Source organism: Hyla sarda, chromosome 7, assembly GCF_029499605.1.
Source record: "Hyla sarda isolate aHylSar1 chromosome 7, aHylSar1.hap1, whole genome shotgun sequence".
Lineage (NCBI taxonomy): Eukaryota > Metazoa > Chordata > Amphibia > Anura > Hylidae > Hyla > Hyla sarda.
In genome coordinates, this window is record NC_079195.1 from 67,124,069 (window position 1) to 67,150,256 (window position 26,188).

A 26,188-nucleotide genomic window follows, 5' to 3' on the forward strand; every position below is an offset into this window, starting at 1 on the left:
TGCATCATAAAGTTGACATGTTTTTACATGTCATCAGAGGGCTTCAAAGTACAGCAGCAATTTTCAAATTTTTCACAAAATTTTCAAAATTAGAATTTTTCAGGGATCACTTCAGTTTTGAAGTGGATTTGAAGGGCTTTCTTATTAGAAATACCCCATACATGACCCCATTATAAAAACTGCACCCCTCAAAGAATTCAAAATTACATTCAGTAAGTGTGTTAACCCTTTAGGTGTTTCACAGGAATAGCAGCAAAGTGAAGGAGAAAATTCAAAATCTTCATTTTTTACACTCACATGTTCTTGTAGACCCAGTTTTTGAATTTTTACAAGTGGTAATAGGAGAAAAAGCCCCCCAAAATTTGTAACCCAATTTATCTCGAGTAAGGAAATACCTCATATGTGTATATCAAGTGTTCGGCGGGCGCAGTAGAGGGCTTAGAAGGGAAGGAGCGACAGTGGAATTTTGGAGAGTGAATTTTGCTGAAATGGTTTTTGGGGGGCATGTCACATTTAGAAAGCCCCTATGGTGCCAGAACAGCAGAAAACCCCACATGGCATACCATTTTGGAAACTACACCCCTCAAGGCATGTAAGAAGGGGTCCAGTTATCCTTAACACCCCACAGGTGTTTGACAACTTTTCGTTAAAATCGGATGTGTAAATGGAAAAAATTTTTTTTCCCTAAAGTGCAGTTTTTTCCCCAAATTTACCATTTTTACACAGGGTAATGGGAGAAAATGCCCCCCAAAATTTATAACCCCATCTCTTCTGAGTATGGAAATACCCCATGTTAGGACGTAAAATGCTCTGCGGGTGAACTACAATGCTCAGAAGAGAAGGAGTCAAATTTGGCTTTTTGAAAGCAAATTTTGCTTAAATGGTTTTCGGGGGGCATGTCGAATTTAGGAAGCCCCTGTAGTGCCAGAACAGCAAAAAATACCCACATGGCATACCATTTTGGAAACTACACCCCTTAAGGAACGTAACAAGGGGTACAATGAGCCTTATCTAACCACAGGTGTTTGACGACTCTTTGATAAAGTTGGATGTGTAAATGAAAAACATATTTTTTTTTTTTTACTAAAATGCTGTTTTCCCCCTACATTTTACATGGGGTAATAGGAGAAAATTACCCCCAACATTTGTAACCCAATTTCTTCTGAGTATGGAAATACCCCATGTGTGGACATCTATTGCTCTGCTGGCGAACTACAATGCTCAGAAGAGGAGGAGCGCCATTAAGCTTTTGGGAAGAGAACTTGTTTGGAATGGTAGTCAGGGGCCATGTGCGTTTACATAGACCCCCGTGGTGCCAGAACAGTGAACCCCCACATGTGACCCCATTTTGGAAACTACACCCCTCACAGAATTTAATAAGGGGTGCAGTAAGTATTTACACCCCACTGGCGTTTGACAGATCTTTGGAACAGTGGGCTGTGCAAATTAAAAATTTAATTTTTCATTCTCACGGAACACTGTTCCAAAAATCTGTCAGACAACTGTGGGGCGTAAATGCTCACTGTACCCCTTATTACACTACATGGGGGTGTAGTTTCCAAAATGGGGTCACACGTGGCCTTCAATTTCCGGACAAATTTTCTCTTCAAAATCCCAATGGCGCTCCTTATGTTCTGAGCATTGTAGTACACCAGCAGATCACTTTACATTCACACATGGGGTATATTCTTACTCAGAAGAAATGGGGTAACAAATTTTGGGGGGATTTTTTCCTATTTTCCCATCCAAATCTTTTTTTTTCATTTTCCCATCCAACTTTAATGAAAATTTGTCAAACACCTGTGGGGTGTTCAGGCTCACTATACCCCTTGTCACGTTCCATGAGGGGTGTAGTTTCCAAAATGGGGTCACATGTGGGTATTTCTTTTTTTGCGTTTATGTCAGAACTGCTGTAAAATCAGCCACCCCTGTGCAAATCACCAATTAGGCTTCAAATGTACTCAGGAGAAATTGTGTTACAAATTTTGGGGGTCTTTTTATTCCTTTTACGGCTTGTGAAAATAAAAAGTATGGGGCAACACCAGCATGTTAGTGTAAATGTTTTTCTTTTTTTACACTAACATGCTGGTGTAGCCCCCAACTTTTCCTTTTCATAAGGGGTAAAAGGAGAAAAAGCCCCACAAAATTTGTAGTGTAATTTCTTCCGAGTACGGAGATACCCCATATGTGGCCCTAAACTGTTTCCTTGAAATGCGCATTTGAGGACTAAATTAGGGATTGCATAGGAGTGGACATAGGAGTATTCTACGCCAAACAGGGTGCCTCCTGCTGTTGCTAAACTCCCAGCATGCCTGGACAGTCAGTGGCTGTCCAGAAATGCTGGGAGTCTTTGTTTTGCAACAGCTGGAGGCTCCGTTTTGGAATCACTGCCGTACAAGACGTTTTTCATTTTTATTGGGGGGGGGGGGGGGGGGACAGTGTAAGGGGGTGTATATGTTGTGTTTTACCCTTTATTATGTGTTTGTAGTGTAGTGTTTTTAGGGTACATTCGCACTGGCTGGTTACGGTGATTTTACCGCTAGGAGTTTGCGCTGAGGCAAAAAATTTGCCGCAGCCCAAAGTTGTATTTTTGCAACAGCTGTTACCGAACTCAGTATTTTCCAACCAGTGTGCCTCCAGCTGTTGCAAAACTACAACTCCCAGCATGTACTGATCACCGAAGGGCATGCTGGGAGATGTAGTTATGCAACAGCTGGAGGTACACAACTACAACTCCCAGCATGCAGAGACAGCTGTTTGCTGTCTGGGCATGCTGGGATTTGCAGTTTTGCAACATCTGGAGGGCTACAGTTTATAGACCACTGTACAGTGATCTCCAAACTATGAAATCCCAGGATGCCCAGACAGCAAACAGCTGGAGGGATATAGTTTCGAGACCACTGTATAGTGATATCAAACTGTAGCCCTCCAGCTGTTGCAAAACTACATATTCCAGCATGCCCAAACAGCTGTCTGGGCATGCTGGGAGTTGTAGTTTTGCAACATCTGGAGGGCTAGAGTTTAGAGACCACTGTACAGTGTTCTCAGACTGTAGCCCTCCAGATCAACTTACCGGCTTCCGTAGGATCCAGGGAGCCATCCTCTTCTGCCGCACGACATGCCGCCTGCCGATCACCATCGCCCGCTGCCTCCGGACGGGTAAGAGGACTTCGGCGTTCGGTCCCCTTTGTTTCCTCGTTCTGCCCCGCCTAATGTTGCCCCCCCGGCCCCCGATCTGCTAGCAGGAATAGGAGGGGTGGCACCCCTGTCACCTCACTCCTATCCCTTCAGGGGGATCGTAGGTGTCTTAGACAACCGCGATCCCCCTTATATTCCGGGACACCGGGTCACCATAGACCCGTATGACCCGGAATAGGCGCAAATCGCAAGTGTGAATTCACTTGCGATCTGCGCCGATCGCCGACACGGGGGGGGGGCATTTCCGCAGGGTGCCTGCTGATAGATATCAGCAGTCACCCTGGTCCGCGGGGACTGAATTTCCCACCAGGACGTCAAAGCGTAGCCATACGCCCTAGGTCCTTAAGTGGTTAAGGGACCAAAATTAATGGAACAATTGGCTTCTCATTATCCCAATTGCAATGAGCAAATAAAAGGTCTAGAGTTCATTACAAGTGTGCTATTTGCATTCGGAATCTGTTGCTGTCAACTCTCAAGATGAGATGCAAAGAGCTGTCACTATCAGTGATACAAGCCATCATTAGGCTAAAAAAACAACATAAACCCATCAGTGAGATAGCCAAAACATTAGGCGTAGCCAAAACAACATTTTAGAACATTCTTAAAAAGAAGAAATGCACCGGTGAGCTCAGCAACACCAAAAGACCCTGAAGACCAAGGAAAACAACTGGGGTGGATGAGCGAAGAGTTCTTTCCCTGGTGAAGAAAACCCCCTTCACAACAGTTGGCCACATGAAGAACACTCTCCAGGAGGTAGGTGTATGCGTGTCAAAGTCAACAATCAAGAGAAGACTTCACCAGAGTGAATACAGAGGGTTCACCACAAGATGGAAACCATTGGTGAGCCTCAAAAACAGCCTTCAAAGTTCTGGAACAACATCCTATGGACAGATGAGACCAAGATCAACTTGTACCAGAGTGATGGGAAGAGAAGAGTATGGAGAAGGAAGGGAACATGATCCTAAACATACACCTCATCAGTGAAGCATGGTGACGGTAGTGTCATGGCATAGTGGGCATGTATGGCTGCCAGTGGAACTGGTACTCTTGTATTTATTGATGATGTGACTGCTGACAAAAACAGCAGGATGAATTCTGAAGTGTTTCGGGCAATATTATCTGCTTATATTCAGCAAAATGCTTCAGAACTCATTGGACGGTGCTTCACAGTGCAGATGGACAATGACCCAATGCATACTGCAAAAGAAACCAAACTGTTTTTTTAAGGGAAAGAAGTGGAATGTTATGCAATGGCCAAGTCAATCACCTGACCTGAATCCGATTGAGCTTTTCACTTGCTGAAGACAAAACTGGAGGGAAAATGCCCCAAGAACAAGCAGGCACTGAAGACATTTGCAGTAGAGGCCTGGCAGAGCATCACCAGGGATGAAACCCAGCAATGTCTGGTGATGTCTATGCGTTATAGACTTCAGGCTGTAATTGACTGCAAAGGATTTGCAACCAAGTATTAAAAATTTTATGTTTGATTTATGATTATTCTGCCCCATTACTTTTGGTCTCTTAACAAGTGGGAGGCACATATGCAAACTGTTGTAATTCCTACACTGTTCACCTGATTTGAATGTAAATACCCTCAAATTAAAGCTGCAGTTAAAGCACATCTTGTTCGTTTCATTTCAAATCCATTGTGGTGGTGTATAGAGCCAAAAATGTTAGAATTGTGTAGATGTCCCAATAGTTATGGACCTGACTGTACATAGGACAGGATGAAATGCATGGGGGGGGGTGGGCCCTGCCACCTATGCATGTCGTCCTGTCCTTTGTATATGTGAGTACCGTATATACTCTAGTAAAAGCCTGTATAAGAGTTTTTCAGCACGATTTTTTGTGCTGAAAACGCCCCCCTCGGCTTATACTCGAGTGAACTCTCCGCCTGTCAATCCCTTCATCAGTGGTCTTCAACCTGCGGACCTCCAGATGTTGCAAAACTACAACTCCCAGCATGCACGGACAGCCATCGGCTGTCCGGGCATGCTGGGTGTTGTAGTATTGAAACCTCTGGAGGTCCGCAGGTTGAAGACCACTGCGGTCTTGTTCATCATCCAGCCCCCCCCCCCCCCCTTTGTTTTGCACTCACCTCCCCTCGGCGGGAAGTTAGGGTGAGCTGGTCGGGGCCATCTATGCTGCAGGGACCGTCCGGTGGGGATGGTTAGTCGTTGCGGGCTGTCCATTTTCACCAGGGGGCCTCTTCTCCGCGCTTCGGGCCCGGCCCCGGAGTAGTGACGTTGCCTTGACGACGATGCACAGGGATGTTCATGAACAACGTCCCTGTGTGTCATCGTCAAGGCATCGTCACTAGACCGGGCCCGAAGCGCGGAGAAGAGGCCCCCCTGGTGAAAATGGACAGCCCGCAATGACTAACCATCCCCACCGGACGGTCCCTGCAGCACAGATGGCCCGGACCAGCTCACCCTAACTTCCCGCCGAGGGGTGGTGAGTACAAAATAAAGGGGGGGGGGGGGGGGGCTGGATGATGACGAAGGCCGCAGTGGTCTTCAACCTGCGGACCTCCAGAGGTTTCAAAACTACAACTCCCAGCATGCCTGGACAGCCGATAGCTGTCCGGGCATGCTGGGAGTTGTAGTTTTGCAACATCTGGAGGTCCGCAGGTTGAAGACCACTGATGAAGGGATTGACAGGCGGTGATGATGAAGGGGGGGGGGATGATGACGGGGGTGTTAATGATGGGGGTGTGGATGATTACATGGGGGGATGATGTATTTCCCACCCTAGGCTTATAGTCGAGTCAATAACTTTTCCTGGTTTTTTGGGGTAAAATTAGGGGCCTCGGCTTATATTCGGGTCGGCTTATACTCGAGTATATATATAAAATAAAGAAGAAAAAACGGTGCCGACATTCGTTTTTCTTTGGAAGTCTATTTATCAAGTTGAACTTCTTGTCAGAGCACCACGTCACATTCCATTCCATTCCATTCCATTGAAGGCTGCTAGTCACATATTGGCGAAATACGGGTCCAGATGGGACGCAGTGCTGGACTATTATCTGTTTCTGCTGTACAAGAAAAGAGACAACATAACATTCTTGTTCGCAACATTTACAACATGCAGTATACCAAGTCTCTTTACACTTCCTATAAATATTTACAGTGTACTGAAGCATGATTTGAGGGAATGCAATAAAAGTCATTGTCCAGATCTCCGCTTTGCACCAGGAGGAGCCCGGCTGTGCAGGAGCTGAAGAAGTCAAGTTGCATAAACATAAGCTGCTTGTTGTATATTGGATTTGGCTTTTAACTGAGATTTCGAGATGTAAAAGAATTAACCTCAAATTCTCCTTAGAGACATTCCTTTACTGAGAATCGCTCTATTCTGAATTTATCCCCACCTGGCGGAAAGTGCAGCTAAAAAGGAAACTTCATTCTGTGAAGGACAGAAGTATCAGGTACAATTCACACAGAACAGATAATAAATCTGCTGAAAATACACAAGCAAGCCACAGAAAACGTGCGTGTGCATATGTATCTGTGAATTCACAGCAGATTTCAACCCTGGTACACTGGGAGGGTAGAAATCCACTATGAAAATTTACAAAAGAAATTGACATCCTACAGATTTTAAAATACACATCTCTGACAGCTTCAGTGTGGAGAAAGCCAGCCGCACCCTTTATACTGTACTGTAATCTGCTAAGGATTTTACCAGCACTAATCTACAGCAATCCAATCCTGTGGGAATTTATCCTCACATTACGACGGGAAACACTTAGCTAAATATTATTTTTATGTTTTTGTCATATATTATGAGGGCTCATTTCTCACACAGTCATGTGTATTTGGTATTGGCAGCATTTTTGTATTGATTTTTTTTCTGGTATACGAAGTGACAATCAGCAATTCTGTATTTTTTTACATCACGCCATTCACCGTGTGGTTTCAACTTTCAATTATGTTATATTTTAATAGTTCGGACATTATCGCACACGGCAATACCAAATATGTTAACTTTTATTTACATTATTTAAATAAATAAATAGGACAATGGGGGTTGATTTAAAGAGTACCTCTCATGATCTGGTTACATTTAATAATCCTCCCAGTTCACTGCCCCCATCATGATAAACCACCCCCTGCCTTTATTTTTATTATTTTTTAGTTTTCTACCTTGATATTGCTCGGTATTTTTTGCTCAGCCTCAGTCAGATTCACAGGATGGGAAGGGGCGTTCCCCAGCAGGCGTGACATCATCTGAAGCCATCCAGGGGAGAACTTCCTCCCTCAGTCTGCTACACAGCCCAGAGCAGTTCAGTGTGAGATGAGCTATGATTGGCTAAGGCTGCACACACCCCTCTCAGCACTCCAGACTGCATTTCCTGATTGTGGACTTCTGCCAGGCCAGCAGGAGTTCAAAGTCTGTGCAAGAGATGGGGAGAAATGTGCTCTGGACAAGTAGGGAGACATCTAGTGGAAGTTTTTTTTAAACACAAATAAAACCTAGAAAACATTTTTCTTTTTTAACAAAGTACATTAGAAAGATTTTTTATTTACCATAATCAGTGCAATGGCAAAAATTTGTTTTAATGAGAGTGCCCATTTAAACTTTTATTAAGGAGACACTTATTTACACTTTAAAAAAAAAAATTTAAAAAAATCACAATTGTTTACATGATTGCAAACACTGTCATAGCATAGCACTGATCAGTATTATTGGTCCTCTGCTTCTCCAGCAGAGCAGACAGAACAGATAACCATCTCTTAGCTAATGGCTGTTTGCAAAGTTAAAAAATCATGTTTTCCTTCCAAGCTCAAAACCAAAACCCTGTACAACATTCTGGCATGGAAAAAAAAGGGGGGGGGGGAGGGAGGAGGCATGCATGCTGCACTTTAGCTTGGCCTCTATAGCATTTCAGCTTGGAAGGAAAACACTTTTTTTATAACTGTGGAAGCAGCCATTAGCTAAGACATATGTATAACTCATTTTATATCAGCTATCCGCCCATGTCTGCAATGTAGGGTCCCATATTTCCCTGCATATTTTCTGCAGCTGATTTTGCTACCCACTGACTTCAATGGGTAGAAAAATATGCAGCAGAATACACAACAAAATTAAGCATGTGTGACCCTACCCTTAGGCAGTAAATTTATATTACCAATTTTGAATGGACCACCGGACTCCAACGGTGGAAAACAGATAAGAGTAATAAAAACAAAAAAATAATAGTTATTTTTTTTATACCAATGTTAATTATCTACAAGAACATATCTTGGAAGTATTCATCAAACTCTTCTTCCCTGTAATAAAGGAAGTAAGAAATAAATCTTGATGGCTGTTCACAATATTATGAATACTTAAACATTACGAAAAAATAAAAGAACAGTAACTTGCCTTGTTTTCTCATCTGTCACTTGCTGGGGGCCTTTCCAGATGTCATTGGAAGCACCACCATCATCGTCCACATCATCTTCCTTATTGTCATCTGTGTCTGCAGAACACAAATATGTGTATAAATATACAGGCAAAAGTAAGAGGATTCACTGCAGCCTTGGTTACATTGTAAGCTCCATTTCAGGCATTGGATGGAATCCTATAATGTTTTTGACAATGACCTACAAGTCAACTGTTAATTCAGATTTATATTTTTTCCAAATGTGTTGAACTGAAATGGATGTTCAGAGAGTGATCAATAAAGTTCCCTGCAAACTGAGCAAGTCTGTCTACTAAAGATGATTCACAATGTGTCTGAAAGGAAAATCATGGCTTCTCTCTCATCTCTGACCACCCATAAAGCTCAGGGCAGCTGTCCTAAATGTAAACACCAGTATACCTAGTGCTGTATGTCCACAATGCTGCAGCGTAATCTCCTCTTTCCTCCCTTTTACTTCTCAGCAGCTGCTCAGTTCTAAGTGTAACCTCTTCATTACTGCTGATGTTTCTTTCATTTCTGCTCACATAACACCCACTGCATCAGTAACCCCTTCTCCCTTCACATCTATAGTAGCGTATTGTGTAAATCCTCTCCCAGCAGAATGCCAGCCGGTTCAGAGCACTTTCACCAGCACTGTCATGGAATAGAAGAGAGGAGAAGTCCTGTTATTGTACTATTGGAAAATAATCCAGCTCTGATCCCTCCCCCAGAAATGGAGAGAATGAGAAATAACTGTGCACCATGGAGGAGACTCCTATGGGCTCTAAAGGGTTAAACTTAAAAATAAAAAATAAAAACAGGTATACTTTATGAATGATGTGTACAACGTTTGTCTTATACATTTCTCAACACTTTGAAAGTCAAAGCAGAAGATTATAGGGGGTCCCAGCAGAAGATTATAGGGGGTCCCGGCAGTCGGACCCCCCCCCCTGATCAGACAAGATGTTCTGCACCAGAGTAACTCTTTAACACAGCAGGACCTATGTCAAAGGCCTCACACCCAGCTGGTATGCTTCCCTGTTTTAATGAGGGGAAAGAACACGAAACAGCTGTCTACAGATCGGTGCCAGTTACAAGTCAGTTTTCTTTCTTCTAGAAGAGAGCCAACACATTTAGAACCCCCTTAGATCCAGGTAAGGGGAGAACCATCCAATAGTTTGCTACACCAAACGGTTGTGATTTACATAACTTTGTACCACAAATATTTATCTTAAACTCAGCAAATGTTTTTACCTGATTCACTGGAATCTTTATTTCTAGATGAAGACGTAGCTGGAAAAAAAAAATGTAGAATTAAGGCAAAAATCATAAAAACATTTTAGCAAACCTGTTAGTAAGCAGATGGGTTACCTCTGGTGTACATTAATGTGAGTCACAGCTCAAAGTAAGAAATAAAATGACTCCACACTGTATTGCATAAAAGTTAATTTCCACAACTAATGTTTTATTATAGAAACAGAAAAAAATAATGAAAAAAAAATAAATAAAATAAACATAACTGGTAATTTAATTTATATTTTAATAAAGGTCATAAAAAAAATTAAAAATAAAACAATGACAGAAAAAGCTCATCCTGTCAACACAAAAGCACCTCAATAGTCATACCTGCCTCAAAATGATACAGTAAAAACTATAAGTCATCCACGAAAAAGAAAAAGCCCTCACACAGCTCCATTAATGGAAAACTATGGAGTATACAGAAGATCCCGGCACTCACCAAGATTTATGTGAAGTAGTGTTTATTCACATCTGGTCACAGAATGGGTAGACAGGACACGTTTTGGCTGCTGAGGAAGGCCTGCTATGCCGAAATGCGTCTGTACCAATTGTGACCAGATGTGAATAAACACCACTTCCTTATATCTTTCTTGGCGAGTGCCGGGATTTTCTGTATACTGCATTTTTGGCTTTGATGCGACCATCATGTGTCACGGTCGCAGAGGTGCTGACACTTCTTCCATATTGATGAAAAACTATAGGTCTTGGAATGCAAAAACTATTATTTTGTTATTTAAAAAAAAAAAAAAAAAAAAAAAAAAGGTTGAATGAAGGGTGGAGATGTGTGACCTGCCATGGATGATGCCCCCACTGCCATACAATGAGATGAAAACAGTAGCCTCCAGGATATGAATGTGGATGTATCATCTGACAGTGGGATAAGGGTTAGTCCTAAACGGCATGTGTAAAGGTTAACACGGCGCTCGCCATAGATCTAGAGCAAATGTTAAAGGGTCAAAGGACAATAGATCTATATGCAGTTTCATGTGGACCTGGAAGCACAGTACTGACTGCAAGTAAGTTACAGGCTTATGGGTGTTGGATTTTAAAGCATTCTAACCACCGAAAAGATATCTATCTATGGATGTAAATACCCTTAGGCCCCTTTCACACTACAGGTATCATCCTGCTTTTTTACTGCTGTTATTTTACAATAACGGATGAAAAAACAAAACAAATGGATGCACTAACTGGTAATAACGGATGATAACTGATGACCATCATCTGTTATTTTTAATGGGTTTTTTCTTTAAAAAAAAAACCTGATGATGTTCATCCGTTATCATCTGTTGTTACCAGTTACATCCGTTTTTTTAAGTCAGGTTTTTAACCCCTTTTTTTGTAAAGCTGTACTGAGTATGCTCAGTACAGAAAAACGGATGTTAAAAAAACCTGACAATAACTGATGATAACGAATGTTTTTTTGAAAATCCAGCTCCCATAGACTTCAATGTTAAATTTTAATGTCCGGTTTTTCACAATTTTTTCAAAAATAACTGACATTAGTAAAAACGGACATGCCTGATGCAAAAAGATGTTCAAATTGACATGAAAGTCGTTTTCAGGACTTTTTGCCGGGAGTAATAATGGAGTTTTTTTTTTAAAGGATTATACCTGTAGAGCGAAAGGGGCCTTATACCAGTCACTGTCTTATCCAGTATTTCCCAACCAGGGAACCTCCAGCTGTTGCAAAACTACAAATCCCAGCATGCCCGGACAGCCTTTGGCAACAGCTAGAAGCACCCTGGTTGGGAAACAGTGGTCTAATCTATCTGACAGACAACATTTGGCATTTTCTTTGTCAAAGGCAGATCAGTAAGAGGGCAGATTCATAGAAAGCTAGAAGACTATTTAAAGGAACAGCACACATTAATGGCTACTAATTATTTACCTTGATAATATATTAATATACCTTCAAAGACTAAGCGGCCAATCTCATTCATACACAGAGAATATTACATACACAAATAGAGACACTTTGCATTGAAACATCCTGCAGAGCGCAAATAAGGGGATGAATTACGGGACTTTACAGGATGAAAACTCGGCAGTAACCCAGCAAAAAAATGTAAGTGACCCCTGTATGGACTTCTGTTCACCCACATTATTACTAGTGTATTGGGTTTAGTGTGGGTGAACTTGCTGACAGTTTTCCTTTAATCACTGGGGCACTAAGGGTGCATCATCACAGACTACGCATGTAGTATCATCACAAACATCAGGCATGCATCATCACTGGGGCAGTATGGGGGCTTACTGGCATTACATTACTACTGGCATTTCATCACTAAGGTTTTTACAGTCATATTATTACTGAGGAACTACGGTTATATCATCACTGGGGCACTACAGGCGCATCATAATTGGGGAACTATATGGCCATCATCACTGGGGCACTACAGGCATATCATCACTGGGGCACTACAGGCATATCATCACTGGGGCACTACAGGCATATCATCACTGGGGCACTACAGGAATATCATCACTGGGGCACTACAGGAATATCATCACTGGGGCACTACAGGAATATCATCACTGGGGCACTGCAGGCACATCATCACTGGGGCACTGCAGGCACATCATCACTGGGGCACTACAGGCACATCATCACTGGGGCACTACAGGCACATCATCACTGGGGCACTACAGGCACATCATCACTGGGGCACTACAGGCACATCATCACTGGGGCACTACAGGCACATCATCACTGGGGCACTACAGGCACATCATCACTGGGGCACTACGGGAATATCATCACTGGGGCACTACAGGCACATCATCACTGGGGCACTACAGGCACATCATCACTGGGGCACTACAGGCACATCATCACTGGGGCACTACAGGAATATCATCACTGGGGCACTACAGGAATATCATCACTGGGGCACTACAGGAATATCATCACTGGGGCACTACAGACACATCATCACTGGGGCACTACAGACACATCATCACTGGGGCACTACAGACACATCATCACTGGGGCACTACAGGCACATCATCACTGGGGCACTACAGGCACATCATCACTGGGGCACTACAGGCACATCATCACTGGGGCACTACAGGCACATCATCACTGGGGCACTACAGGCACATCATCACTGGGGCACTACAGGCACATCATCACTGGGGCACTACAGGCACATCATCACTGGGGCACTACAGGCACATCATCACTGGGGCACTACAGGCACATCATCACTGGGGCACTACAGGCACATCATCACTGGGGCACTACAGGCACATCATCACTGGGGCACTACAGGCACATCATCACTGGGGCACTACAGGAATATCATCACTGGGGCACTACAGGCACATCATCACTGGGGCACTACAGGAACATCATCACTGGGGCACTACAGGAATATCATCACTGGGGCACTACAGGAATATCATCACTGGGGCACTACAGGAATATCATCACTGGGGCACTACAGGCACATCATCACTGGAGCACTACAGGCACATCATCACTGGAGCACTACAGGCACATCATCACTGGGGCACTACAGGCACATCATCCCTGGGGCACTACAGGAATATCATCACTGGGGCACTACAGGAATATCATCACTGGGGCACTACAGGAATATCATCACTGGGGCACTACAGGCACATCATCACTGGGGCACTACAAGTGCATCAACATTTTTCTGCCCTTTCAGAGAACAATACATACTCCTAATCCACAGCCTTATACTTTAGGGAATAAGGTTTCATAACATCACTATATCTATTCTTTGTAGCTGCACCTATTATACGTAAATTACTGCTAAGAAGAGTCATGAAAGTTGTGCATTCTCCTGAAAATCATGCTGGCTACTCCCTAAACATGCCCTTTTTGACTTGAGTGACATCCCATAGGCCAGAATATGTGATTACAACCCAGCTACAGCACATTTATACTGCAAAGGTGAAGTTGGTACTCCCCGCTTCACTGCACATGTTTAGAAGCCTATCCTACTTCAGTATAAGGCAGCGGTGGTGGAATCGTGATGTATAATGTCCTTGGGGATCACCTAAAATACAAGACTATATCAGAAAATACCACACATGATTGTTCTAACATCATCTAAACAATAAGGTTGTACAATGGATGTTTGGAAATATGCATACATTTTATTATAAATAACTTTTACACATAAAATTTCTCACAGGGCCCGTGTAATAACATGAAATAACAAAAATATATACTTGATAATAAATGGACAATCTAAAAAAAGGGAAACCTGTAAGATACAAGAAAAATATCCAGTGTGTATGGAAGGACACTTCTGAATATATAACTGCAATAGTGATTGACCGCAATTCACATTCAATAGCAGTTCTTATTCAATAATGTGGTATCTGAATAACTGATGGTACTATGTACCGCTCACCGCTCCTTGAATAATCTCCGTCCACCACTCTGTAAAGGCTCCGCTGATGTATGTAAAAATTGCCAATGTACAGTAAATAATATTCCGACTCTGCCGGAACAGTATACAGCCAAGGTGCTCCAGACCGGGCGCGTGTAGATAATAAGCTGTTTGTGCTGCGGCCGGCAGCTGCAGAGCTCCGGTGATTTTGAAGCAATGGAGACACACGGTGGTATGCAGAGTAGTACCTGGCAGGGTACACAGATGGAAGCACATACAGTGGTATGCGGTGGTATATGAAATAGTGCCTAGCAGGGTACACAGATGGAGGCAGCTGGAATAGTACCTGGCAGGGTACACAGATGGAAGCACACACAGTGGTATGTGGTGGTATATGAAATAGTACCTAGCAGGGTACACAGATGGAGGCAGCTGGAGTAGTACCTGGCAGGGTATACAGATGGAGGCAGCTGGAATAGTACCTGGCAGGGTACACAGATGGAGGCAGCTGGAATAGTATCTGGCAGGGTACACAGATGGAGGCAGCTGGAATAGTACCTGGCAGGGTACACAGATGGAGGCAGCTGGAATAGTACCTGGCAGGGTACACAGATGGAGGCAGCTGGAGTAGTACCTGGCGGAGTACACAGATGGAGGCAGCTGGAATAGTACCTGGCGGAGGACACAGATGGAGGCAGCTGGAATAGTACCTGGCAGGGTACACAGATGGAGGCAGCTGGAATAGTATCTGGCAGGGTACACAGATGGAGGCAGCTGGAATAGTACCTGGCGGAGTACACAGATGGAGGCAGCTAGAGTAGTACCTGGCAGGGTACACAGATGGAGGCAGCTGGAATAGTACCTGGCAGGGTACACAGATGGAGGCAGCTGGAGTAGTACCTGGCGGAGTACACAGATGGAGGCAGCTAGAATAGTACCTGGCAGGGTACACAGATGGAGGCAGCTGGAATAGTATCTGGCAGGGTACACAGATGAAGGCAGCTGGAATAGTACCTGGCAGGGTACACAGATGGAGGCAGCTGGAATAGTACCTGACAGGGTACAAAGATGGAGGCAACTGGAATAGTAACTGGCAGGGTACAAAGATGAAGGCAGCTGGAATAGTACCTGGCAGGGTACACAAATGGAGGCAGCTGGAATAGTAACTGGCAGGGTACAAAGATGAAGGCAGCTGGAATAGTACCTGGCAGGGTACACAGATGGAGGCAGCTGGAATAGTACCTGGCAGGGTACACAGATGGAGGCAGCTGGAATAGTATCTGGCAGGGTACACAGATGGAAGCACACACAGTGGTATGTGGTGGTATATGAAATAGTACCTAGCAGGGTACACAGATGGAGGCAGCTGGAGTAGTACCTGGCAGGGTATACAGATGGAGGCAGCTGGAATAGTACCTGGCAGGGTACACAGATGGAGGCAGCTAGAATAGTATCTGGCAGGGTACACAGATGGAGGCAGCTGGAATAGTACCTGGCAGGGTACACAGATGGAGGCAGCTGGAATAGTACCTGGCGGAGTACACAGATGGAGGCAGCTGGAATAGTACCTGGCAGGGTACACAGATGGAGGCAGCTGGAGTAGTACCTGGCGTAGTACACAGATGGAGGCAGCTGGAATAGTACCTGGCAGAGTACACAGATGGAGGCAGCTGGAATAGTACCTGGCAGGGTACACAGATGGAGGCAGCTGGAATAGTATCTGGCAGGGTACACAGATGAAGGCAGCTGGAGTAGTACCTGGCAGGGTACACAGATGGAGGCAGCTAGAATAGTATCTGGCAGGGTACACAGATGGAGGCAGCTGGAATAGTACCTGGCGGAGTACACAGATGGAGGCAGCTGGAATAGTACCTGGCAGGGTACACAGATGGAGGCAGCTGGAGTAGTACCTGGCGGAGTACACAGATGGAGGCAGCTGGAATAGTACCTGGCGGAGTACACAGATGGAGGCAGCTGGAATAGTACCTGGCAGGGTACACAGATGGAGGCAGCTGGAATAGTATCTGGCAGGGTACACAGATGAAGGCAGCTGGAGTAGTACCTGGCAGGGTACACAGATGGAGGCAGCTAGAATAGTATCTGGCAGGGTACACAGATGGAGGCAGCTGGAATAGTACCTGGCGGAGTACACAGATGGAGGCAGCTGGAATAGTACCTGGCAGGGTACATACATGGAGGCAGCTGGAGTAGTACCTGGCGGAGTACACAGATGGAGGCAGCTGGAATAGTACCTGGCAGGGTACACAGATGGAGGCAGCTAGAATAGTATCTGGCAGGGTACACAGATGGAGGCAGCTGGAATAGTACCTGGCGGAGTACACAGATGGAGGCAGCTGGAATAGTACCTGGCAGGGTACACAGATGGAGGCAGCTGGAATAGTATCTGGCAGGGTACACAGATGAAGGCAGCTGGAGTAGTACCTGGCAGGGTACACAGATGGAGGCAGCTAGAATAGTATCTGGCAGGGTACACAGATGGAGGCAGCTGGAATAGTACCTGGCGGAGTACACAGATGAAGGCAGCTGGAATAGTACCTGGCGGAGTACACAGATGGAGACAGCTGGAATAGTACCTGGCAGGGTACACAGATGGAGGCAGCTGGAGTAGTACCTGGCGGAGTACACAGATGGAGGCAGCTGGAATAGTACCTGGCGGAGTACACAGATGGAGGCAGCTGGAATAGTACCTGGCAGGGTACACAGATGGAGGCAGCTGGAATAGTACCTGGCAGGGTACACAGATGGAGGCAGCTGGAGTAGTACCTGGCGGAGTACACAGATGGAGGCAGCTGGAATAGTACCTGGCGGAGTACACAGATGGAGGCAGCTGGAATAGTACCTGGCAGGGTACACAGATGGAGGCAGCTGGAATAGTATCTGGCAGGGTACACAGATGAAGGCAGCTGGAATAGTACCTGGCAGGGTACAAAGATGAAGGCAGCTGGAATAGTACCTGGCAGGGTACACAGATGGAGGCAGCTGGAATAGTACCTGGCAGGGTACACAAATGGAGGCAGCTGGAATAGTAACTGGCAGGGTACACAAATGGAGGCAGCTGGAATAGTACCTGACAGGGTACACAAATGGAGGCAGCTGGAATAGTAACTGGCAGGGTACACAAATGGAGGCAGCTGGAATAGTACCTGACAGGGTACACAAATGGAGGCAGCTGGAATAGTATCTGGCAGGGTACACAGATGGAGGCAGCTGGAATAGTACCTGGCAGGGTACACAGATGGAGGCAGCTGGAATAGTACCTGGCAGGGTACACAGATGGAGGCAGCTGGAGTAGTACCTGGCAGGGTACACAGATGGAGGTTGTTTGAACAGTGTGGCGACAGGAGCGGCAACATTTTCAATCTAATAGCGGTCAGATAGTAATCCAGGTAAAGTTCCTAAATAAAAAGTCCTTCCTTAGCACCTTGTTCAGACAGGGTAGGTTGTCCAAACGCGTTTCAGGGCATGGACAAGTGTGTACTAGCCCCTTCTTCAGTGGCTTTAGAATGGTATACTCAGACAACAGGTCATTTATATAGGCAGCTCTGATTAATCAGCTGGGAGTTAGGAGATGTGGTTACTCATTCAAAATATGGAATGGATCATCCAGAGATGAAAAACATGGATAGAATCATAGAATGGACAAATAATGTACATAACATACTTATTTTAATGTACAGACTTATTTTAATCAGAGTTGCCTACATAAACCTAATGTCTGAAACCACACCAAAATCTCACCTAGTGTGTGAATGATGAATTATTCTAAACAACTTTATATTTTGTGTATAATTATTTATTTTCCCCATCTAAAGTATGTTCTGTACATTATTTGTCCATTCTATGATTCTATCCATGTTTTTCATCTCTGGATGATCCATTCCATATTTTGAATGAGTAACCACATCTCCTAACTCCCAGCTGATTAATCAGAGCTGCCTATATAAATGACCTGTTGTCTGAGTATACCATTCTAAAGCCACTGAGGAAGGGGCTAGTACACACTTGTTCACGCCCAAAAACGCGTTTGGCCTACTTACCCTGTCTCAACAAGGTGCTAAGGAAGGACTTTTTATTTAGGAACTTTACCTGGATTACTATGTGACCGCTATTAGATTGAAAACGCTCCTGCCGCTACACTGTTCAAACAAACTCCATCTGTGTACCCTGCCAGGTACTATTCCAGCTGCCTCCATCTGTGTACCCTGCCAGGTACTACTCCAGCTGCCTCCATCTGTGTACTCCGCCAGGTACTACTCCAGCTGCCTCCATCTGTGTACCCTGCCAGGTACTATTCCAGCTGCCTCCATCTGTGTACCCTGCCAGGTACTATTCCAGCTGCCTTCATCTTTGTACCCTGCCAGGTACTATTCCAGCTGCCTTCATCTGTGTACCCTGCCAGATACTATTCCAGCTGCCTCCATCTGTGTACCCTGCCAGGTACTACTCCAGCTGCCTCCATCTGTGTACTCCGCCAGGTACTATTCCAGCTGCCTCCATCTGTGTACCCTGCCAGGTACTACTCCAGCTGCCTCCATCTGTGTACCCTGACAGGTACTATTCCAGCTGCCTCCATCTGTGTACTCTGCCAGGTACTATTCCAGCTGCCTCCATCTGTGTACCCTGCCAGGTACTACTCCAGCTGCCTCCATCTGTGTACCCTGCCAGGTACTATTTCATATACCACCACATACCACTGTGTGTGCTTCCATCTGTGTACCCTGCCAGGCACTACTCTGCATACCACCGTGTGTCTCCAGCGCTTCAAAATCACCGGAGCTCTGCAGCTGCCGGCCGCAGCACAAACAGCTTATTATCTACACGCCCCCGGTCTGGAGCACCTTGGCTGTATACTGTTCCGGCAGAGTCGGAATATTATTTACTGTACACTGGCAATTTTTACATACATCAGCGGAGCCTTTACAGAGTGGTGGACGGCGATTATTCAAGGAGCGGTGAGCGGTACATAGTACCATCAGTTATTCAGATACCACATTATTGAATAAGAACTGCTATTGAATGTGAATTGCGGTCAATCACTATTGCAGTTATATATTCAGAAGTGTCCTTCCATACACACTGGATATTTTTCTTGTATCTTTCAGGTTTCCCTTTTTATAGATTGTCCATTTATTATCAAGTATATATTTTTATGTTATTTTATGTTACATCACATGGGCCCTGTGAAAAATTTTATGTGTAAGAGTCATTTATAATAAAATGTATGCATATTTCCAAACATCCATCGTACAACCTTTTTGGCTGAGGTATTTGAGGACTGGGAACTCTATTATTTTACATTCCATTGTCATTTCACCTGAGGGTACAGGTTAACCTTGTACACTTTTTGTTGTGAGCTGTCCATCTATTTTGATATTTTTATCATCCAAACAATAACCTATTACCAAATGATATTTAAAAACAAAAAGTGGGACTGAAAAGAAGAACAAAATATTCTGGACCATAGTTATATAAAGTAATGGGGCAAAGTTCTAGCTAAGGACACAAACAGTGACAGGTCAACAAGGCTGATATACCTGACCTAAAATAAAGGTAGCACACAAAATTACAAAAGCAGAACAACCATGCATGTGTAATCTCTGGCAGGCAAACTACTGATCAAATATATAAATGACAGAGGTCTTCTGAGGAAACCACAGAAAAAGAGTCCTCTATGAATATACCAGGACAAAATCTGAGCCTACGGTATTTCTCCTGTCTAATATGCCTATAGAGACCCAATGTGTATTCATATAGAATTCACATGTGCGTTCATCAAACACTACATTTTAGGGGTATGTTCTCACAGGTAAAAAACAAGCATCCTAAACCCCTCCAAAAAACGGGCAGTGTCCAACTTGTATTGACTTTAATGTGGAAAGCTCAAAGTAGCATAAAAACAGCACTGATATAAGGGACGCTACTTTATGTACAGCAGTTCCATTTGGAAGCTTACATTGAAATCAAAGAGTAAATGAAAAAAAAAAAAAAAAAATGAAAAGAAAAATAATTTTTCCAAGCCGTCAAAGCTTTTTTGAGGGTACGTTCACACGAGCGGATTTACAGTGTATTTTACGCTGCGGATCCGCTGGTGAAGGCCTGCTCTATGCTGTCTTTACATGTGCCTGCTCGTAGCGGTAATGAGCTAGGCAGAAAGCTCCCGCGATGTGAGAGTATATTGCGACTCGCGTATTGCCGCTACGAGCAGGCACATGTAAAGATAGCATAGAGCGGGCGTTCACCAGCGGATCCGCAGCGAAATACGTAACTATGTAACTAGGTATGTACCTATGTTCACATAAAGCAATCTAATTGGTTGCTATGGGCAATTCAGGTTTCGATAAATCTCCCCCGTGGTTCTTATAACCGTGTGAACATACCTTTATATGATGGTGGAGTCATTTTCTCAAGACTGATCTTGAAGAATACCTGACACATTCATATAGTGTAACAATATAGGGGGAGATTTATCAGAACCTGTGCAAAGGAAAAGTTGTCCAGTTGCCCATAGCAACCAATCAGATCGCTTCTTTCATTTTGCAGAGGCCTTGTTAAAAATAAAAGAAGCGAGCTGATTGGTTGCTATGGGCAACTGGCAACTTTTCCTCTGGACAGGTTTTGATAAATCTCCCCCATAGAGATTCACATTACCTTTGACTTTTCTTTTCTTCCGGGAATCTTTAGACTTTTTACTGGGATTTTCTTCTGCCGCTTTAGATGATTTTCTTTTCTGAGATTTTGGCTGGACCTCTTTTCTTCTGTTAATGTAATGTAAATGACATTGAGAATCTGCTGCTATAAATGAGCTATTATAGCAGATATTTTGGGCCTGAACAATGAAGTGCTTTTTATGTTTTTTTTTATCATTGCTAGTTCGAGAGGCATCTTTTTACATTTTGTTGATGTATGAGGGCTTGTTTCACAATGGACTTGCATTAGATCATTGCAGTTACAGCATAACCAATATGTACTTTTTAAAAACATTTATAAATGGTTTCATAAAGGGGAAAATTATTTGGGCATTATTTTGGATTTTTTTCTTATTTTTATACACTGTTTCTTTGCTAAGATCAGGGATTAACAAATTTGTAAAGAATCTAGGTGCCACAAAAAAAAAAAATAAATTAGGAGCCAGGATTTCACACGCCACCCAACAGGACGATATATGATGTTATATGGTCAGTCATTACTGTTCCCTTATCTCTTCATATCAGTCATTCGTGTCCCCTCATCTTCCCCCTATGTATCACAATGATTACTGCACCTTCATCTCACCCTGTGTGTCAGTTATTACTGTCCCCCAGTCTATCCTCTCCATGTCATAGTCATAAGTTGTCCCCTCATCTTCCCGTGTGTCAGTTATTAATGATCCCTTATTTTCCCCTTGGTTGTTTATTTTTATTATTTTTATTTTATAGATGGAAAAAGGGACTGAAAAACGTGGCGCACAGGATTTTTAAAGCCCTGGCTTGATCGTTGATTTCCAACCTGTGGCTCTTCAGCTGCTGTGAATCTACATCTCCCATCAGGTTCTGACAGTTCCTAGCTGTCCCGGGCTGTGGAGAAAGAAGCCCATGAATCCCTACCATGCCCGAGCCATGCACTTATGCCATATTGACTGTGCCATAGTGCCAAAGAGTCACCCACTTTTGTCTTTCTTAAAGGGGCTTCCTAACTGAATACTTTTATGGCACAAAGATAAAATATATACATGTATGTACAAATACCAGAGAGAGGGAATACTGGGGTAATGGACCTAAAAAGAGATTTTTTATTTTTCTAACCAAAAGTGGAAATACAAAATCTAGAATCTGTCTGGACACTGGATTTAGCTTGCTACTTTTTAATAAATACAGCAAGGTGATAACTAAAAAAGGATCTTTAAAGGGGTACTCCGCTGCTCAGCGTTCGGAACAAACTGTTCCGAACAATGGAGCCGGCGCCGGGAGCTCGTGACGTCATAGCCCTGCCCCCTCAATGCAAGTCTATAAACTTGCATTGGGGGGGGGGGGGGCAGGGCGTGACTTCATGGGGGGGGCTATGATGTCACAAGCTCCCGGCGCCGGCTCCATTGTTCGGAACAGTTTGTTCCGAACGCTGAGCAGCGGAGTACCCCTTTAAAAGAGAATGTTTCCTCACTCCTTTCCTATAAAAAAAAAAATACTAAAACCAAACAAAACATCAGAACCCCTTTTTATGATCCTTTCATGCCAACCATCTCCCATTCATTGCAGGTACCATAAAGCCCACAACCCCTGCCAAAGGCATGTATTTCCAGTATGGCCGCCTGAAGGAAAGTTTTTAACACATAAACATAAAAAACTGCAACATTTACAAAGATTACAAACACATAGGACCTCATTTACTATTGCAAACCCGACATGCTTTGTCGGATTGTGCGACAGAGTCTGTCGCATTGTGCCAGAAATTCTGTCTGCGACAGATTTTGCGCCAGAATTGAAAAAAACCCAGACTAACTCTCCATTTTGTTAAGAAAACCCAAAAGGGGTGTGGTCGCCAGGAAAAGGGGCGTGGTCTCCGAAAAGGGGTATTTTCACTAAAAAACTACATATTTACTAAGGTTTTCACATAAAATGTGGTGGATTTGAGCTGAGGAAAACCAGACAGATCAGAGAATGTGTAAAAACAGAAAAGTGTAGGGAAAGTGGAAAATGTAGGGAAAACTTAGTAAATACCGTGGAAAATAAATTGTAGGGAATTAAAACCCACAAAGAAACCTACACAACACTCTTAGTAAATAAGGGCCATTGTTTTTCTTCTCCAGACTTCAATATTAATACTGAAACTAAAATGACATACATTGGATATCCCCTTTAGGTATAATGCTAACCTGTTATATTTTGTTCACTTACCTGTGGTGGAAATTCAATTTGTATGAACATTCTGGACACAGCCCTGTAAGAAGGTGACAAGGTCAGTCCATAGACATGGAGACACTGCATAATATACATGTAACCTAGGTACAAATAGGCTGCTTAAACGTCAACACATTCGTATGGTTACCTATTAGCTTTCCACATACTAAAGAGAATGATCAAGCTTGTTGCATACTTAAAGAGGTACTCCGCCACGCCCCCTCCCATAGACTTGCATTGAGGAGACGAGGTGTGACGTCATGAGGGGGCGGGACTATGACGCCACGAGCTTCCGGTGCCGGCTCCAGAGTTCGGAACAGTTTGTTCCAAACGCTGAGCAGCGGAGTACCCCTTTAAGGGATTTTAAACTAATATTTAGAAATCTAAAGATCCTTCGTTATATAACCATTGACACAATCCTTGTGATTTCTTTAAATTTAACCTAAAACCCACCAGACCACAGAGCCATTTTAGCTATAGTGAGTGACGCAAGGCTCCGTCATCACGTAACATAGTCAAGTTGTCTTATGGGCAACACTCATGGTCACATGACCATGAAATTATCACTTCTGGTGCAGCAAGAATGTCCATATATGAATTCTGAACCAAAACTTATAGACACTTCTCTAGAGCGAAAACGTGACAGCGAGGGGGTGGGAGGATAGATGTCCTGTGGTCAGTCTTGTTGTCACAGCTGAAGGTCCTCATATAGTATTATAGGCACAATTCCAACAGCCATAGTTTACATAGCATGTTCTGTATGTAAGTGTTTATTTTATATAAGAAACCAGATGCTGCCAAAAAGCCTTTGAGATAAAACATATATTCTATATACCACTGCACTCAATAGTAAAGAAAATAAGCCCTTTGAAGTGCAATGAATAATATTTTTGCATCCCCTTTCTGCGCGTCCTCACCAGGGTTTTTTTTTTTTTTTAAAACAAGCAATATGAAACAAAAATATTCTGCAATCCACAATAGTGATCCAGAGTAGAACACATTTGCCCTCATTTACTATTGCAAACTCAACATGTCTTGTCAGGATGTGCGTTAGATTCATTGCGCCAGAATTGATAAAACCCGACTAACTCTCCATTTTACTAAGAAAACCCGAAAAAGGGGCATGGCTGTCGTGAAAAGGGGGCGTGGTCACTGAAAAGAGGAGTGTTCCCAATATTTTCACAAAAAAGCATTTACTAAGGTTTCCACAGAAAATGTAGCGGATTTCAGCTGAGTAACACCTGACAGATCAGAGCATGTGTAAAAAAAAAAAATCAATGTGGTCGACACCAAATATTAGATTTTTAATGAACACTTGTGATCTAAAGCATAAAGGTAACTGTAAACACATGTCAGAGTGTAGATGATTAAAGGCTCTATTAGGCTTCATCATTTAAGGACATTTTCACAAATTCTGTTTACTTTGTGCATTTTTCACAACAGATTTGCATGCAGAAAATCCAGTGGTTTACAGTAGAAGCAATGTAGATAAGATTTAGGAAATTGCAATCACATTCCATGAAAAATAATTCACACAATATCCTAGAAATGGAGCCACATTGCGGATTATAGACTAAATTATAAGACACGCTGCAGACTTGCTGTGGATTTTCCCCATTGACTGCTGTAAAATCTAAATCCACAATAAATCTGCAGCAGAATGACATCGTTGTGGATCCTGGGTGGCCTTGCACTAAAGCAGAAATCTTTTCGAATTTAAAGGGGTACTCCGCCCCTGGCATCTTATCCCCTATCCTTTGGAGTTAGATGTTAGATTGCCGAGGTCCCGCTGCTGGGGACCCCGGGGATCGCCGTTGCGGCACCCCGCCATCATTACTGCACAGAGCGAGTTCGCTCTCTGCATAATGACGGGCGATACAGGGGCCGGTGCAGCGTGATGTCATGGCTCCGCCCCTCATGACATCACGGCCCGTCCCCTTCCCATAGACTTGTATTGACAGGGGCGGGCCGTGACGTCACGAGGGGCGGAGCTGTGACGTAACGATGCTCCGGCCCCTGTATTGCCCGTCATTACGTGCAGAGCGATCTCGCGCTGCACAGTAATGATAGCGGGGTGCTGCAGCAGCGATCCCCGGGGTCCCCAGCAGTGGGACCCCGGCGATCTGACATCTTATCCCCTATCCTTTGGATAGGGGATAAGATGTCTAGGGGCAGAGTACCCCTTTAACATTGTATTGGCATTGTTCGTTCAGATCAACATAAAAAGTTTCCCTAGTATTCTGTATTAGATTTTTAATAAGAAAGATCTCTAAGCTGAACCAGTGGCAAAATGTGATCCCAGTCCATTAGTGACCATGGATATGCTAATTTATCTTACTGCCTCTCCAGACCACACATTACTAGTATATTTAAAGGACTACTCCGCTGCTCAGCATTTGGAAAAAACTGTTCCGAACGCTGGAGCCGTCGCCTGGAGTCATAGCCCCGCCCCCTCAATGTAAGTCTATGGGAGGGGGCGTGACGGCCGTCACGCCCCCTCCCATAGACTTGCATTGAGGGGGCAGGGTGTGACGTCATGAAGGGCGGGGTTATGACGTCAAGAGCTCCTGACACCGGTTCCAAATGCTGGGCAGCGGAGTACCCCTTTAAGAATAAATACTTCAGATCATATCTGAATAGAAGACATACTCAGTTTAACAAGGGCATTCCTCTTCTCCCCATGCTCCACATAGCCAAAGTTTACTTCCCAACTCTTCAGGCCTTCCTTTTCATCACAGCGCTTGTTGCCGCAGAAAAACTGACCTTAAGAGGAAGAAAAAAATAAATAAAGAGATATATTACAATGAGAAGTAGAAAGGATAAAGTGCTGCATCCAATACTGCTCATCTGTATTGTACTAATGCTAGGGATTTATTTACTTAAAGTAAACCTGTCATCACTTTCATACTACCTGAACCACAAGTCACTGGGATGGTCCCAAGTGCCACAACAGCCTTTATTGATAGACCTGCCCCTATACCTAAACAGTAGAGATCTATCAATCAAAGCTGACAAAGCAAGGAAATGCAAAAAAGGACCAC

The 26,188-nt window shown here is 43.9% G+C and overlaps 1 protein-coding gene across 3 annotated transcripts in view; it reads right to left on the reverse strand.

Moving 5' to 3' along the window:
• Positions 1–8,397: 8,397 nt before the first annotated feature.
• Positions 8,398–26,188, reverse strand: part of LOC130282090 (protein FRA10AC1) — a 66,054-nt gene continuing 48,263 nt past the window's right edge. For all 3 annotated transcript variants that reach the window (XM_056529967.1, XM_056529969.1, XM_056529968.1), the window contains exons 9-14: positions 25,797–25,910; positions 23,145–23,187; positions 20,923–21,029; positions 9,836–9,874; positions 8,563–8,659; positions 8,398–8,468 (exon numbers count right to left, since the gene is read on the reverse strand). In XM_056529967.1, coding sequence (XP_056385942.1) covers positions 8,426–8,468; positions 8,563–8,659; positions 9,836–9,874; positions 20,923–21,029; positions 23,145–23,187; positions 25,797–25,910 — 443 coding nt within the window. In that variant the 3' untranslated portion in view covers positions 8,398–8,425. The remainder of the gene's footprint in view (positions 8,469–8,562; positions 8,660–9,835; positions 9,875–20,922; positions 21,030–23,144; positions 23,188–25,796; positions 25,911–26,188) is intronic.